The sequence below is a fragment of the Gobius niger genome (assembly GCF_951799975.1).
Source record: "Gobius niger genome assembly, chromosome: 19".
Taxonomy (NCBI): Eukaryota; Metazoa; Chordata; class Actinopteri; order Gobiiformes; family Gobiidae; genus Gobius; species Gobius niger.
The window spans coordinates 24,109,488-24,125,198 of NC_136870.1; the positions used below are offsets into that span (position 1 = coordinate 24,109,488).

Consider the following 15,711-nt stretch of genomic DNA (forward strand, 5'->3'; position numbering starts at 1 on the left):
CTGAGTCCTCCTAGGAACGCCCCCACCTCCTGGAGACGCCTCCGAGCTTTCGTCACCAGCCGAGTAACCAACCACTGCTCCTCAGCAGAACCCCCTCCCCACTGATGCCACAGACAGCGTGTGGAGGGGGCGCGTCTGAAAGGCTCAGAGGTTCTTAAAGAGACAGAGGCCTATTTCAAGACATTCACTACAGCCATTTTGAGAGAGTAATTTTATACAAGGCAGTTATTTTTAATTACTGCATTTACAGACCAACAGAAGGTTATAGTGTGCTATAGACTGGTGCTATGTGATTGAAAAAAGCATAATGCTCCCTCTTTAAGGTTTGTTTCATTCACTGTTGCATTGTTTCAAACTGCCTCTACAATGTCAAAAATGTATTTCCATCCAGTCCAGTGTTGCTTTAATCTTTCACCAAGACCTTGTATTGATGATGAGAGAGTGTGACCACTGGGCAGAGCTTTCTCTAGCACATCCCAGGTCAGGAAGTGTTGTTCCTACACAATTATAATAACCAACATATTAGTGTGAGACCGAGCTGACGCTGAGGTTGTGAAGAGTTGTGTTATATTGTGTTACTTTAATTTAAATGCAAATATTGTCATTTATTGAACAATATACAAAAGGTAAACCGTTAAATAACGTTATATCCAGCTTAACAGAGCCTCATAAACTTAGAAATATATACAATATTACACCGATATTGTACTGAACGATATTTTCACCAACTCACAGCAGCTGCTAATCTTCGCATTCAGTCAATAAATCTGCATTAATTAGCACTGAAATCCAATAAGCAATTAAAGCGTGATTTGAATGGCCGCATAAAGAAATGTTTCCTTTGACGGAGCGCCCGAGTATGTGCCTTTGATTGCTATAATTAGAACAATCCTTCCCATTTTGCCCCGATGCAAAGACAATTACGACAGATCCGAATAGAAAACCTCAGCGAGAACTCATAGGAGACCGTTTGATCTAATTAAACTGCCAGCTCAGATCTGAATTGGCCGGGATTTCTCTGTTTCTATTAGGCCCATGTTTCTAGCAATTATACCCAATCATAACCAATTTCCTCCGGAGCAGTCGGTGGAGGAGGGACGGGGCCGACGGGGGCAACGCGCACCTCAAAAAATAGAAGAATGTGCTCCTGAAGTTCCCCGAGACACCAACAACGCCCTTTCTGCAGTGGGGTGTCAAAATAAGGCAGTTTTCGTTCCACTCATGCAATGATCCCTCCACTATAGCAGCTCCAAAAGACTCCAAACTTTCCTACCTTGGACGTAGCAATATTTCTAAGTTTTTTGCAGAAGGATTTTTTAATATCTAATTCCCAGCCTGATTTATTGAGCTTTGAAGCCAAAAGCATAGGGAACATTTTACAGATTTTTCCACTTATTCAAAAACTAAACTTGCAATACATTTTTGTCTCATATTGAAGTCAGTAATGTTCAGCAAATTGATATCACTAAATTATTTTTTTTCCCCCTATTCACCCGCAGTGTCTCGCCTTAAACCAGCGATATCACCATGGAGACGAGCCGGTGACGTCCCGCCCCCCCAAGCAAAGTAATGAGTCAGTGTATTGTCAGTGTATGACGGTATTTTTCAACAATAAAAACAGGTCTGACAAACTTCATTGGTTGAAAACTTGTTCATAATGGTTTATTAGTTAATGTTACTTTATAGGCTGACTTTTAGTTTGTTTTTGACTGAAAGGTTTGTTTAGTTTTTGAGTAAGCTATTTAAAATTCATTTACTTTAGAAACTAAGATGTTATGGGAGAACCCTGGCTAAAAATCCATTGATCATTGGGTGAAAAATCTATGTTTTCACCTGCAGCATTTCACCTTAATTGCAACTTAATTAAAATCGCAGTTCAGTCATAAACAGAGTCGCAGATTTTTCTTGATATATTTTAAATTGGGAAAAAGTCGTGTACAAAAATGTATGGGGGAAATCTCAATCTATTTTAATTTTTTGAATGGATTTTTTCTATTTCTCTTCCTCAGAAAGGTAACAGGAATGACCAAGTTTGACCAATTTGCCAATTGCAGGCTAATGCTAATGTTAATGCTAACTAGCACAGAAGCTTTTGTACCCACTGAAACTACATTTACAGTAGACATTGATTAAATAAGTTACAACAGAAATATACTTGGATTTACATATTAAAAATTGGTAACAGGAATGACGTGACAGCTTTAGTCGTTTTGTGTGACTGAGGGCACGCATAAAGACCAGACAGCTACGCATCAACTCGTCTAAGCTCAGGTAAGAACATATCTCAGTATGGAAAAACGGTGGCCTGTTCCTTTAACCAAGCACATTTTCTCCAGTTCAGCTTTACCCAAATGTAACAGCTTCTCGACTGGAGCTTACAGCCTAAAATTGAACTTTAGATTTTGGGAAGGTCAAACCGGAGAGAATGTGTTTGGTTAAAAAGGCAGGGGGTGAAGTACTGTAAAAATGTGAGAAATACTGTCAATTACTTAAAAATGTCCAAACAGAACACCACATTAGGGCATATATTATGCACAGCACTGGCATTTGTAGAAAGTGGTGCTTTACTTTTGGCTAAAATTGTCAGGTTTGGCCCTTGGTCTTTTTACAATAAAGAAAATCGGCCCTCCACCAAGCAAACTACCCCTGGTTTAGAAGTTCCCATTTCAACCTACTGAATATTTATGCTCTGGATGTGTTTAAAACAACACATTTTATTATAAGGGTAAGACTCGTCCAAAAATATCTCAGTAAGAAACAATTCCAATGCAAAAAACGTTAAAGGGGCTAGATGCAAGTTAGCCATTTTATACTCACTACTGCCACCTCAGGTCATATGTGTAACTGCACCCTCTATATTAAGCTTGTGCATAACGGCACTTCAGACCTGAATTAACACCTTTTTGAGTGACAGTGCAGGATTTTAGAGGCAGTTGTGGTGAACAGGTCTGATTCTACACATTAGCACATGGCTGGAACAAGAAGGGGAAGGAAAAAACATCATTTCTAATTTTTTAAACTCTGTACAGTCCCTTTAAAATTGAAAGGAAATCAACATGAGCTTATCATTTTTAAAGCAATAAAAGGTTTGGTGTCCCATAACCAAAAGCCAAGCCTCATCCTGGTACATATTTTCTGCGCCCGGGCCGGCGTCAGTCATGATAGCGCCGCTCTCTCCGCGCGCTCCAGGAAAATTGGCCTGCTTTATACGGCGCCAGGGGATCCGGTCGCCGCATATTGATCGCTTTTCATCTCGCCGCGTTCGCTCAGTGTCGGACGCGGCGCGGTGATTGTTGAGGGAGTTTGGGGGTGAAAGATTGAATTGCACCTTTGAGACCGAGACCAACCGCATGACGACCAGGAGGAGAGCGGGCCTTCCACGCGCCAAACGCTACACGCCAAATGCCAAACCGGGCCGAGGCGTTCCAACCATTGGCCCCAAAGAGTTCTTAGTTTAACACGGTATCTCGGATGAGACGCTGCAGGAGAAAAGGGAAACTATGTTTGCCAGAGACAGGGGAGAAAGAAATGCTTTACATAGGGCTGTGCAATTACGATTACGATTTCGATTATTACACTAAACGATTACAAAATAAGCATAATAAAAATAAAAAAAACGTTTGGAAATCTGCTCAGTTTGCTTGCGCAGGTGTGAGGGCTGGCCAGCAGGGGGCAGGTGTGAAACAGAGACCTCTCCTTAATCGAGACATACTTGAAATCATTTGTACTTTTATAACTGTTCAGAAAACAGAAAATATTCAGCATAGTTTTTTTTATTAATAAATATATAAATACAATAAAGACCTTTTTAAATGCAACAAATAATCGTTTGAATAATCATGATTTCAACTATGACTAAAATAATCGTGATTATTATTTTTTCAATAATCGAGCAGCCCTAGCTTTACAAGTATTCTGTCATTTCACGTTTTCATACACAGATGAATAAAAGTGGCCGAGATTGTCTTTTTTTTAGCAACAAAATCTGGATCATGGATCAAATCAGGTTTAACTGTATGGTCGTACTTCGTTGATATAGTTTTAGAGTATTATTTTTCAGCGGACTTTGTTGTGGGGTTCAAGCTATTAATTAGATAAAACAAAATCCCTCTGAAAAAAGACTTCAAAAATACGTAATAAGTCAAAGGCTGGAGAGTTTGGAGCCTGTATGAGCGACAAAAGGGACGATATTGATGCAAGTGCGCAAAGAAAACTTGATTTTGAGACAACAGGCCTTAATTTTTGTGCTGCCTTTTCTCACAGAAAAGGAAATGACAATCTTCAGAGTCGCCTCGGTCGAAAATATAATTGAAAACAGCATCAGTTTTGTGAATTGAGGTCAACGAACAAAGTAAACAATGTCACTAAAGCAGATTTTAAACGTGTTTTCTGCTTATATTATTAGTTATAAATTTGTGTAGTGGAGATCCCGGATTATTCACTTGGATAATTTGGGGGAAAATGTTTAAATCTCTGGCCAAGATGAGATTGAAACTTACACCACAGATTTTGAATTTCAAACAATGACAGTGAGAGAGGTCAAAAAACCCGTTCAGTAGGGATGGGACGATAAAACAAGAATATCGTTAATCGAGATAAAAAATGCAGCAATTAATCGATCGCCACATTTTTTGATTATTGTGATTATTGTGCTAGAAGATAATCGCTAAATCAGACAACCAGTGCCTGTAACTTTACCGGGAGTGGGTACGTCTCCATGGAGATGTGACTAAAGTCAGCAGTATTTAAGATTTCAGTAGGTTAGTTCCTCATCCAAATCCATTCTTCGATTACCCACTGCAGAAATAGCATTTTCTGTGTCCTGTTTTGTATTGATGACAACAGTATTGTCCAAACTCTTACACAGTGTGCCTTTATATACTTTATGTCTCCCTCAATATGACAATTACAGAAGACAATGCAGAGGAATATCTAGTAATTGGCCAATCCCCATCATTTCTGCAGTTTAAGTGATTTTTTAAACCATAGGCAAATATCGTGATAATATCGCTAATATAGATAATCGGGACCCCAAATTTCATTATGGTCCCATCCCGACGTGTGAGGGACCTTAGCTCTACAAAGCAGCCATTTTTCAGGATTTACCATTTATTTGAAAAACATCAATTAACCAAATGAACTCAAAACCTCCACATACGGTGATCTAGTGTAGTGGGTCTAGATAGATACTAATAGATACTAATACGGCAAACTTCACACCGAAACTCGGTACTATGACAAATATTAAAGGGATGTTTCAGGATTTTTGACATAGGGCCTCATTTCCTAGTTATCCAGTGTTGTTGTTGATTTCTGGAGATATTTTTTTTTTGTAATTCATGCAGTTCTTATATTTGAAGAGCTTAGAGGCGCTAGGCTAGTCCATGTCTATGGTATCAGCTAGCCTGCATTAAAAACAGTGCACCCGAGACAAATCACTTAAAACACCAGACTAACCATATAAATGTCTGTGTCCATAGAATCATTTTTGGAATATAACTAAATTACTAAATCACATGAATTTTGAGGGATTATTTTCTAGCAGCTCACTCCACCACTGCGTAGCTTATACAACCACGAAGCTGATGCTGCTCAAATATAAATGCAAAACAGTTATAATGATTCTACTAACACAGACATTTATATGGTTAGTCTGGTGTTATAAGTGATTTGCCTCAGGTGCACTGTTTTTAATGCAGGCTAGCTGATACCATAGACATGCACTAGCCTAGAGCCACTAAGCTCTTCAAATATAAGAACTGCATGAAGTTAAGAAAAAAAATATCTCCAGAAATCAACAACACTCTGGATAACTAGGAAATGAGGCCTTATGTCAAAAATCCTGAAATATCCCTTTAAGCACGGATTCAAGAAGCAGTCTTTTATATGTCAAACATTACTGTAAGTTAAACCATGCAAGTTTTTATTCAAAGATCAAAACTCTTCTAATCTATTCATGAACAGCCTGCTCTAAAAACAGAAAAAAATCAACACTTTTGGGCACTAGTTCTTACATCGACTTCTTATTCTTGACAATCACACACTCAGAATTACTTTAATTTGGTGCGTTCAAGTCGTAAAACAACTGCAATCGCTATTAATGGTCGTGATTAGAAAAAACGCCAAGACCCCAAATGTTTCAGGCTGAAGAAGATCAAGGAAACCAAACAAATGTCCGAATCTCGCTCTGGTTCAAGAGAAATCCCACTGACTCAAACCTCTCAGTGTTTATCGTCTTCATTGTGTCCACTTCCTGTCAACTTAACCACATCAAATGACACTCTCTTATGTATTTCTGTGTTCTAAGCCTATTGGATATTCTGAATGGGACTTTTACTTCCGGGACCCTGAGGTGGGCAGGACTGTGTGACTCCGAAGTGCAGCCCAAATGGAAATCAGCTCAAGTATATTGTTACTTGATAACATGTGTATTAGATTACCAAAGTACAAGCAGGGGCGCGATGACAACGACAACTTCAAAACACTCAAGCACGTGACATTTAACGGAGGAGATTTTTACATATGTCCAGAAATTAACCTCCTTAACCCCCAACCTGAACCCGGCACATTTTCTCCTGTTCGGTTTTACCTCAATCTAAACGCTTCTTGAAAAAAAATCAAAATAGCAACGAAAACGAGACAAAAAATTACAAAACAGCAACAAAAAAATTACAAAAAAGTGTTAAAAAATTATGTAAAAAATACACAAAAAGCGACAAAAAAAATAACCCCCCCAAAAAAATACGAAAAACATGACAAAAAATGACAACACTGCAAAAAAAATCTGTTTTGTAGGTCTTTGCTTTCAAATGAGGCATTACCCTGGCCTATAGGCTGTAAAACTCTGAAGCTTTTAGATTTGGGTAAAGCCAAACTGGCAAAAATGTGCTCGGTTCAGGTGGGGGTTAAGAGGTTAACCCAACACCAGGCCACACACGCGCTCGCACGAGACACCTCCACGTCCACGCAAGTGCACGTAATCAATGGTTTTCAATTTACGCACAGCCTTCCCTGTCCATTAGTCTGTTTACGTCCAGCCAATCTAAACCCATAGGCATTCAGCGACACCGAGACATCTCTACACAACAACAACAACAACAACAACAACAACAACAAACAACAAACAACAACCACCACCACCATTTTGTGTGTTTTTAATTTCTTACCTGTTTATGGACGACACGCTCGGTACGGTGTCGTTATCGCAGACGCCCTCCGCCAGCAGCCTGTCCCGGATCTCCCACGCGAACATCGTGGGGTTTTGCCTTTTGTAATCGGCTATTTTGTCCACAACTTTTGGCGTGGCGACTTTAGGCTTTGACCCACCGATTACGCCTGGTTTGATGCTGCCAGTCTCGTAATATCTGCAAGACATGATAAAACAAAAACAAGAGAGCGCGTTAGCTAAACTTGCATCCTCTGCTAACGTTAACTTCCCCCCTAACTTTTATACTTTTTTCCTTTTTTTTTTTAAACCATCCCGCACAACAACACTAACAACGATGTCACAACATAATTAGCTTAATATTGGCTGCAAAATTCGCGATTAATCCCAATTAATAGGAGGATCACGTTGGAAAAGACCCCTGGCGTCGCCGTCTTTTAATTTGGGAAACAAGCTAGCCTTACGCAAATTGTGCTATTATGCTAATCACGAATGCATTATGGGTATCTCCTTATAAAATTAATTCATTTGGCCATTTTAACTAATTTTCCGCTTCACTTCAGCTCCATTCAAAGCCCTCTCCCCTCCCTGCGTTTTCTCCACAAGTCCAGAATATTGGCGTTTTGTGTTGAATTGAATGACTTTTAATGGAATAAACGGAATAGGCGTTTAGCATAGGGGCCTTGTTTGTGCTGTGATTTTTTTTTTTTTCTTCCCTCTTATTTATGCGAAACACAGGCTAAAACCAACACTGTGGCTTTCACCTTACAAACTGCTATTGAAATTGTTAATGATATATAATCCGTATGCGTAAAAATGCAGCCCAATCATCTAAACCTTGATCCAAATTACGCATTAGCAGGACGCACGCATTGCAACATTGGGAGTTCTTTACAGTGTGCACATCCTAAGCCTGATTCTAAAAGTAATTTAAATATACATCTCCACAACAGTTCATTGTCATTATTCAGAGTTATGGAAGTAGATGAGCCAAAACAAGCCAAGGACTCTGTCGTGAACGTGTTGTGCGCAAACACACGTTTTTCCTTATAGGCCATAAAATCATGTGGGTTATTTTTTTTAATAGGCGTGTTGTTACATTACATTGTTGTAACGTTGGACTTTTTATTGCAATTAAAGTAGTCAATCATGCCAAACCAGCGTTACGCATCATACCAGAGGGGTACATTGTGTGCGCAACCCCGCTCAAACCGCAAGTCGTTTTTCATTTAGTTTGTTTTGGCCTTAAAAACACATAAGCTATATCATCCTTTCTTCGCAACTAGGATATTGTTTAGAGTTTTTTTTCTTATATAGGCCTAGTGTTTGGCAAAGAAACCCGCCTCCAGATTCGCTAAAACTCTCCAAAATCCCCACCAAGAAGACACACACGCACACACACATCTTTCCAGCGGAAGAAGAAGAAGAGGAAGGAGAAGGAGAGGGCACGGATCCGGGCGCTGCCACGCCGTACCTGCCCAGGATCTTGCTGACGCAGCCGTGGCTCACGCGCAGCTGCCTGGAGATGTCGCAGGGTCGGACCCCCTGGTGCGCCAGCTCCACGATGCGCTGTCGGACCACGTCTGGGAGCGGCCTGCCGTTCACGAAGACCCCCCCGAGCTGGTTCACCCCGCCGTGCCCTGCGAAGGAGACAACAGCGTGCAGCACAGCGAGCCGCGACATTACATAAAGGCGCAAAGAAGCAAGAAAAAGTCACATATAAGCTTTACCAAAGAACACAAAATACCATGCCTTACACTTAATTACGAGTTCTGCTGTTCAGTGGGATAGTGTACCTGCACTCCTAATTTAAATGCATAATTATTATTCATGTTTCCATATGTATTTGCATTGGAGGTGTATTTCTTTTGGACTGGCACATCATTTTTGCCTTTGGTTACAATTTTTAGTTTGTTCAAATGGATCAAAGAATCTATGCAATGACAGTAATGGCCTATATTTTATTTTTATTATTAATATTTTTCCCTGTTGGAAGCACATTATTAGAAATATCAGAATATTCACTTATTTATGTCATGCATGTTATACCGAACTTGGCACGTAAACAAAATACTTAAATGTGTTTGGGGTTTTTTTTTATTATATGAATGTTTTAAAAAACAATAAACATAGGCTTCCGAACAAACCAGTAGACTCATTTTACGCATTAATATCTAATGCAATGTTGTAAAAATATGCTTTAAAATCCTGGCACTGGTCATCTTTATTACGCGTTGGGTTGCGGTTCTGCGCCATGGAGCCCCTTCAAAATGCAAATCGATCCCCCTCCCAAATATTCATCTTTTTTTTTTCCCCCCTTCACCTATAATTTCCACGCACTGACCTCACATTTGGGCGCCCAACCGGCTCGCGCTCGCGGATATTAAGTTGCGGGGCCCTTCTCCGCGCGCGCTCCACGCTAAATAATTGAACACGCTTTGATTACTCATGTTACATATTATTTGGTAAAGGAACAACGCGTCAATTATTCATGGGGGCCCGTCTTCCAAATGACGCGCGGGTGAAGTGGGGGCGTTTACGCGGGCTTAGTTACGTTAAAAAAGTAGGCCAGTAGTAGTAATAGTAGTAGTTGTTGTTGTAGTAGTAGTAGTAACTTTTTAATAATAGATGTGCGAGTAACCTGTCTCGCTGATTAGGCCCAAACGCGGAGAGACAGCGCGGGAAGCAGCGTGCGTAAAAGGACCTGCCAAAACTGCACGGAGCTCTTTGTTTACATTCACCTCTGCGTGCCACTTTTGCCACGATAATTATTTACGCTTTGGACAACTTGGATTACACCAAACAGCGCTTAAGCCACTTCCATTACGCTTTTGATAAAAATGCACAACACAATATCATCACTATATATTGTTTTACTTCTATTTAAAGACACTTCTCTCGTGTTGAACTTCTTTGAAATTAAGAAACCAAAGTTAATTATCTATTTTTCGATTTTATCCAAGTGTGGCCTGACTCGAGCATGTTTGTGCCTTTTCTTTTTCTTTTATTATTGCCATTTCCCCCACGCGTTCCTTGCTGTAACACATCCAAAATTGTGCGTAATATTCTTTACATTATTTTTGACGCCGTTTAATACTGTGCGTAATATGCGTAATTTCGAGCTATTACTGCAGTTTAAGCCGCTTACACTCAATCGCCAGCTCATCTTGAATTAAAAATAAATATCCCCTGGTAGATTTGTGAGTAATTATCTCCACTTCAAGTCAGTTCGTGCAGGATTTCGAGCTATTAATTGACGATTTAAGACGCGTTTCCCCATCGTGCGCAATTCATACATTGCTACGTTTAGTTTTAACACCTGGTAATGCATTTAGGAGTTCGTTTTGCGTGTAAATCAGTGAGTGTAGAGTCACATGGCGCTGCTCGGTGTCTTTTTTTTTTTTTTTTTTTTAAGCAGGCAGCCGCAGTGGTGGCAGCAAAGCAAGCCTGTCTCGCTCCTCTGGGCTACTTACGGTGCATCGCAGAGAAGGGGTCCGCTTTGCAGTGAATATCCATTGGATAGCAAAGGAAAGACAGGTAATCAACTGAAGCCGCCGTTTCGCCTTCCTGAGCGGGGGGGACGGGAACGCGAAGAAAAAAAACAACAACACCACCAAAAAAAAAAAGGTGGACGATTTATTTATTTCAGGCTATTTTATCTTTCAGCCTTTTTTTTTCTCTCCACCACCGCTCCTCGTCCCGACAACTTCTGCTTTTTCCCCCACTCCGAAAAAAAAAAAAGTTGCCCCTCGCTTTCCTTCGCCTTTTAGCAGTCCGATCCCAGGGAAGAGCAGGTGCGTAACATTCTCAACCCCGAAAGCGTTGTTGTTTTTTCTTTTTCTTTTCAGTGACAGCGAGCCACGACGAGAAGCAAAATTAAATCTCACGAAAGTCCAAAAGGCGGTGAGGGGGATGTCTTCCGCGTCCAAAGTGGCCTTAGCGTTTCCAGAAGAAGGAAAAAAAAAAACCTTCGCACGCGTAAAAGGCTTCGCTGTTTTTGGGAAGGGGGTGGGATGAACGAACCCGCTCGCTCGCCGCATGCACTCGCTGGGATCTGAAAACTGCAGCCCTCCTCCTCCTCTTCTTCTCTCTCTTCACTCCTCTCCTCTCCTCTCTCCCCTTTCTTTCTCTCTCCCCTCTCGCCGTATAGAACAACCCCACCCACCCCCCCTTCTTTTTGCTCTAACAGCGTTTCTACTTCTATGGATGACTTGTCAGACAAAGGCGATGGATGCCAACACTTTGTGCGATTCGCCAACGACAAAATGACCGGCGGTCCAAAAAAAACGAGGTGGTCTCTGGTGGCGGCGACAGCGCAGCGCGCACGCGGGGGGTGAAGGGGAAGGGGAGGGAAGTAAATAAAAGAAGTACAGTGCCATAGTTTATTAGGCGTCAGTAATGGATCGCCGGAATCTGTTCAACAGAAGCGCCTAAACTGTTTGAAAATACAGAACGGCTTAGGATTCAAACAGGCCGGAACTAAAACGTGTGTAATATTTCATGCGTAAAATGCGCAAAAAGAGTTTAGTTGACGTGGTGTCATTAAAAGAGCTATACCTGACACTTTTTTTTCCTTCTTGTGGGGTAAAATTATTTTTGCCCCATAAAAGTATCAGCCTGATGCGTCAAGTTTGCGCCATATTATGATTTGTTGGCGGTGTGTATGGTCAACCCAAATAGTCAATATGTGACGAAAAGGGGTTTGCCTTTTCCGTCACATATTGACTCCGAAAGATGGTTAAAAACACACATTTCGTCACATTTTGACTAAAAAGGTTCAAAATTAGGGAGTCCCTTTAATGGACGATTCTGAAACACGTTTTCAGGCAAACTTTTAGGGGGAACACATTAATGTTTGTTTTATAGAAATTAAAAGGTATGAACTTAACACGTGCGTAAAACTCCAAGGGAACGTCATTGAGTTAATTGAACGTTAGACTGACTTGGATGATATTAATGATTAAACACAGTATATTTTGTCTACAGGACGTTGGCCAGATCTGCCCATTAAACAACATTACTTTGCGGTGAATAACAAGGCTTTCCTGTGCGTAAAAAACGTCCTGGATGTCTGGTGCTTGCGCCCAAAGATGATGCGTAATGATGGACACGGGGATGTTTCGTGGGCCCCGGGAGCAGAGAGAGAGAGAGAGGGGGGAGAGAGAGAGAGAGAGGCAGAGCTCGAGGCGAAATGGAAAATACCAGAGACCTTCTGTAGATGGCGCTGCATCGTTTCACAAAGACCTCGGTCCCGGAATGAGGTGAAGTTGTGGTTGAGGAAAGTAAGAGTTTGGGGGGGAAAGTGGAGGGATAAAAATAGCCCATAGGCCTTACATCACGGGCCTCTGTGATGAGCGGAAACACCTCTTAACCACCGTCTTAACCCAGCCAGTTCTCCCCAGTTCAAAAATATGCACTCTTAAATATTCTATACTGAAATTAAAGATAAAGCCAAACCATAAAACAGGCCTATATTCGCCTATATTCAGTATAAGAGATGACTTATTATTAGATGTACAGCAATAAAAGAAAAGCCATATCTTCCAGCTCGTCGTCATGGAGATACTTTAACCAAAGGCAGCCAAACAAAGTATATTTACTGTACTGAGGCTGGGACGATTTGCTTTAGTTGCAATACAATACATGTCACGATACTTAGGAGCCGATACCATGCATCTGGCAATACAGGATTGTGAACCCTTTGAGAAAGAAAAGAAAGGTGTGTCCAAAAGTTGTGGACTAATGCCAAAGAAGTGGAAATAAATAACTGTATCCCTCAAGTGAATGGTAAAAGGACACTGTATAAAAAACATTTTCTTTTTTGGCAAGTGGCGAGCGGATTGTTTTCAGCATTATTGTGACAGTGATCCTGAAAACTGTGGAAAAGGCTTAACAACTTGTTTCTATGAGGAAATGGGATGTTAGAAATGTGAGGAATAAGGTTGAGATTGAGTTTAGGCACAACTAATTATTCAGAATTGAATTGCTGGGTTGCAGGTGACATCACAGTGTTCTAAAGGCCCGTCATTTTATATAGGGGTACAATTATTTTGTTTGTGAGAAAAATGTCGTTGTTGTACAGAGAGATCATGGACCCAGTGACTGATATTAATGATCATTTTTGTCATTCATAAATTTTCTTTTTAGCTACGACTTGTAAAAGTGTAATGCAGTTAATAGGAAAAACTGGCCCCTGCCCTGACTGGGTCCGGTGACATCATCATATTCTGGAACCTGCAACCCAGCAATAGGGCCCTCGAGACTGTGAAGTGTAGGTTTACCATAGTAACTGTTCCAGAAGATATATTACATTTAAAAAGGATTGATATTGCGACAAAGGTGTATCATGATATATATTGCGAAACGATATATTGTCACAGCCCTAATAAAAAAGTGTTATTCTGATGAAAACCCACCTGTGACGTCTGTCATGTCACGACGGCCTTTAAACCTGGAGGAACAAACCAGAGCTGAGGCGGATCTCCACTGCAGACCCAAGTGTGCCTTCATTTACAAATACTTACACCCCCCCAAACAAGAGTTAAAAACATGTTCCAGCAGCCACTGTTAGCGGAGTCACTGAGGCTACTTTTATAGCAGGTGGTGATAATTGGAATATACCATAACAAACACGGGTAAGTACAGGTACAGATCAATTACAAAGTTTACAATTATCTCAACAATAAGCAGAGCAAACAATGACAACAATATAAATATATACAGTGAATTTCTTCTTTAAAATATACTGTATTGAATTAAGCTAAACACCCAGAACTCCCCTCCTGTTTGAGCAGAGTGGATGAACCCGGAACCTTGGCCGGAACACCTAAAGAGTTACTTCCACAATTAAACATTACTGTAAATTATTACATACACTTTTTTCTTTACAGATCTGCACATACTAAACAATTTCACTTAATAAACATTTTAAACAATTGTATATCGGCGTATGCGTCTTCTTTTAAACACCACAAACATTCTGGATTAATGGACGCAGTTACACCACACAAACACTGTTGGTGTCTATAGTTTTAGATGAGCTTATTTGAATGGGACAGTTTTATAAAACACATGATTAGACAAAACCAAGCCAGAAAGAGCCAGAGGGAAATGTTCCCCATAGTTCTGATGTAGAAAATAAATAAAAGCTATATGTACATGAAAAATACACGTGGTCCTGTGACAATAACCACATACAAATGTTTGTAGTTTTGGGATGGGATTTACGGCTCTTTACCGGGAGCCGAGCCGTTGGGATCCGTTCATTTCAAAGAGCCATTCAAAAGACTGGCTCTTTTTAGCCTCCTAAAGGGAATATAGGGAGTTTAGAAATGTTAAAATAATGTATTTTCCTCCCCCTACATGTTCAGCCATGTCCTAATGTGGAGAATCAGACCTTTTCACCACAACTGCCTCTAAAATCCTGAACTGTCACTCAAAAAGTTGTTGCTTCGGCTCCGAAGTGCTGTCATGCACAAGCTTAATATAGAAGCTGCAGTTACACGTATGACCTGAGGTGGCAGTAGTGAGTATAAAATGGTGAACTTGCTTCTGGCCCCTTTAACCACCGCCTGAACCGAGCACTTTCTCCAATTTGGCATCACCCAAATCTAAAAGCTTGTTGACAAAAAGTGTCCAAATGATGAAAAAGCAACAAAACAAAACAAAACGGACAAAGAAGCAACAAAAAAAATACAAAATTTGATAAAAAGGCAACAAAAAAGCAATGGAAAAAAAAGCAGTGAAAAAGCAACATAAAATGACAAAAACAAACAAAGAAAACATGATAAAAACACTTAAAAAATGTGACGCTAATGCTGCGACACCACAACAAAAAAATATGCTCAATTTTGTAAGTCTTAGCTTTCCAATGAGGCGTTACACTGGGCCTCTGGGCTGTGAACTCTCCGGTAATGAAGCTTTCACATTCAGGTAATGCCGAACTGGAGGAAAGGCGCTTGTTCCAGGCGGGCGGGGGTTAAGAGGTTAAAGAGCCGTTCAGAACTGCTCTTGACCCCGGAATGTTCCGCAGTGTTGCTTTAAATAAATGAACTGATCCTCTGACAGCATTGTTGAACCTGGAATGTGCTTTAATGACTCTAATTAATCCTAAATCTCATTCCTTTGTTCCTTTTCACTTAGAATCCAACACTTTTAGCCATTTCCTCCGGTCCCGCCTCCCGTTTGAACCTGGGGGGCATTTCTTCACTGCCTCCCGGTCAGGTTTGGGGATAATTTTTGTCCCCCCCCCCCCCCTTCTCTTTTTTTTTTTTTTTGTTACTGTTTTTGGAGTGGGGTTTCTGGTACAATATGTAGCACTATAGGCTGTAATTTCACACTCCGCTGCACAATTCCCTTAAAGCTACATCCTCCTTAGAGCAGACCACCCCCTTCTCCCTTCTCTGTCTCTCCCTGCTCGGATTTGGAAGAAGGAGGTGGGGTGGGGGGGGGGATTGGGGGGGTTAAGCCTCACGCAGCATCGGAAAGATTTTGTTTTTGCCACTTGCAGGGCGGTTTCTGTTTGGACTGTTTGGTTGTTAATTAGG

General features: G+C 40.8%; 1 protein-coding gene across 4 annotated transcripts in view; it reads right to left on the reverse strand.

The window, feature by feature from the left end:
- Window positions 1–10,851, reverse strand: part of LOC306978590 (paired box protein Pax-2a-like) — a 97,237-nt gene extending 86,386 nt beyond the window's left edge. For 2 of the 4 annotated variants that reach the window (XR_013793900.1, XM_079577228.1), the window contains exons 1-3: window positions 10,639–10,850; window positions 8,640–8,805; window positions 7,167–7,364 (exon numbers count right to left, since the gene is read on the reverse strand). Coding sequence is in view for 2 of the 4 variants with exons in the window: in XM_079577228.1 (XP_079433354.1) it covers window positions 7,167–7,364; window positions 8,640–8,805; window positions 10,639–10,681 (407 nt within the window). In the remaining 2 variants the exon portion in view is untranslated. Of the gene's footprint in view, window positions 1–7,166; window positions 7,365–8,561; window positions 8,806–10,638 lie in introns of all 4 variants that reach the window. The other 2 variants (XR_013793901.1, XM_079577227.1) reach the window with 2 other exon arrangements.
- Window positions 10,852–15,711: the final 4,860 nt, after the last annotated feature.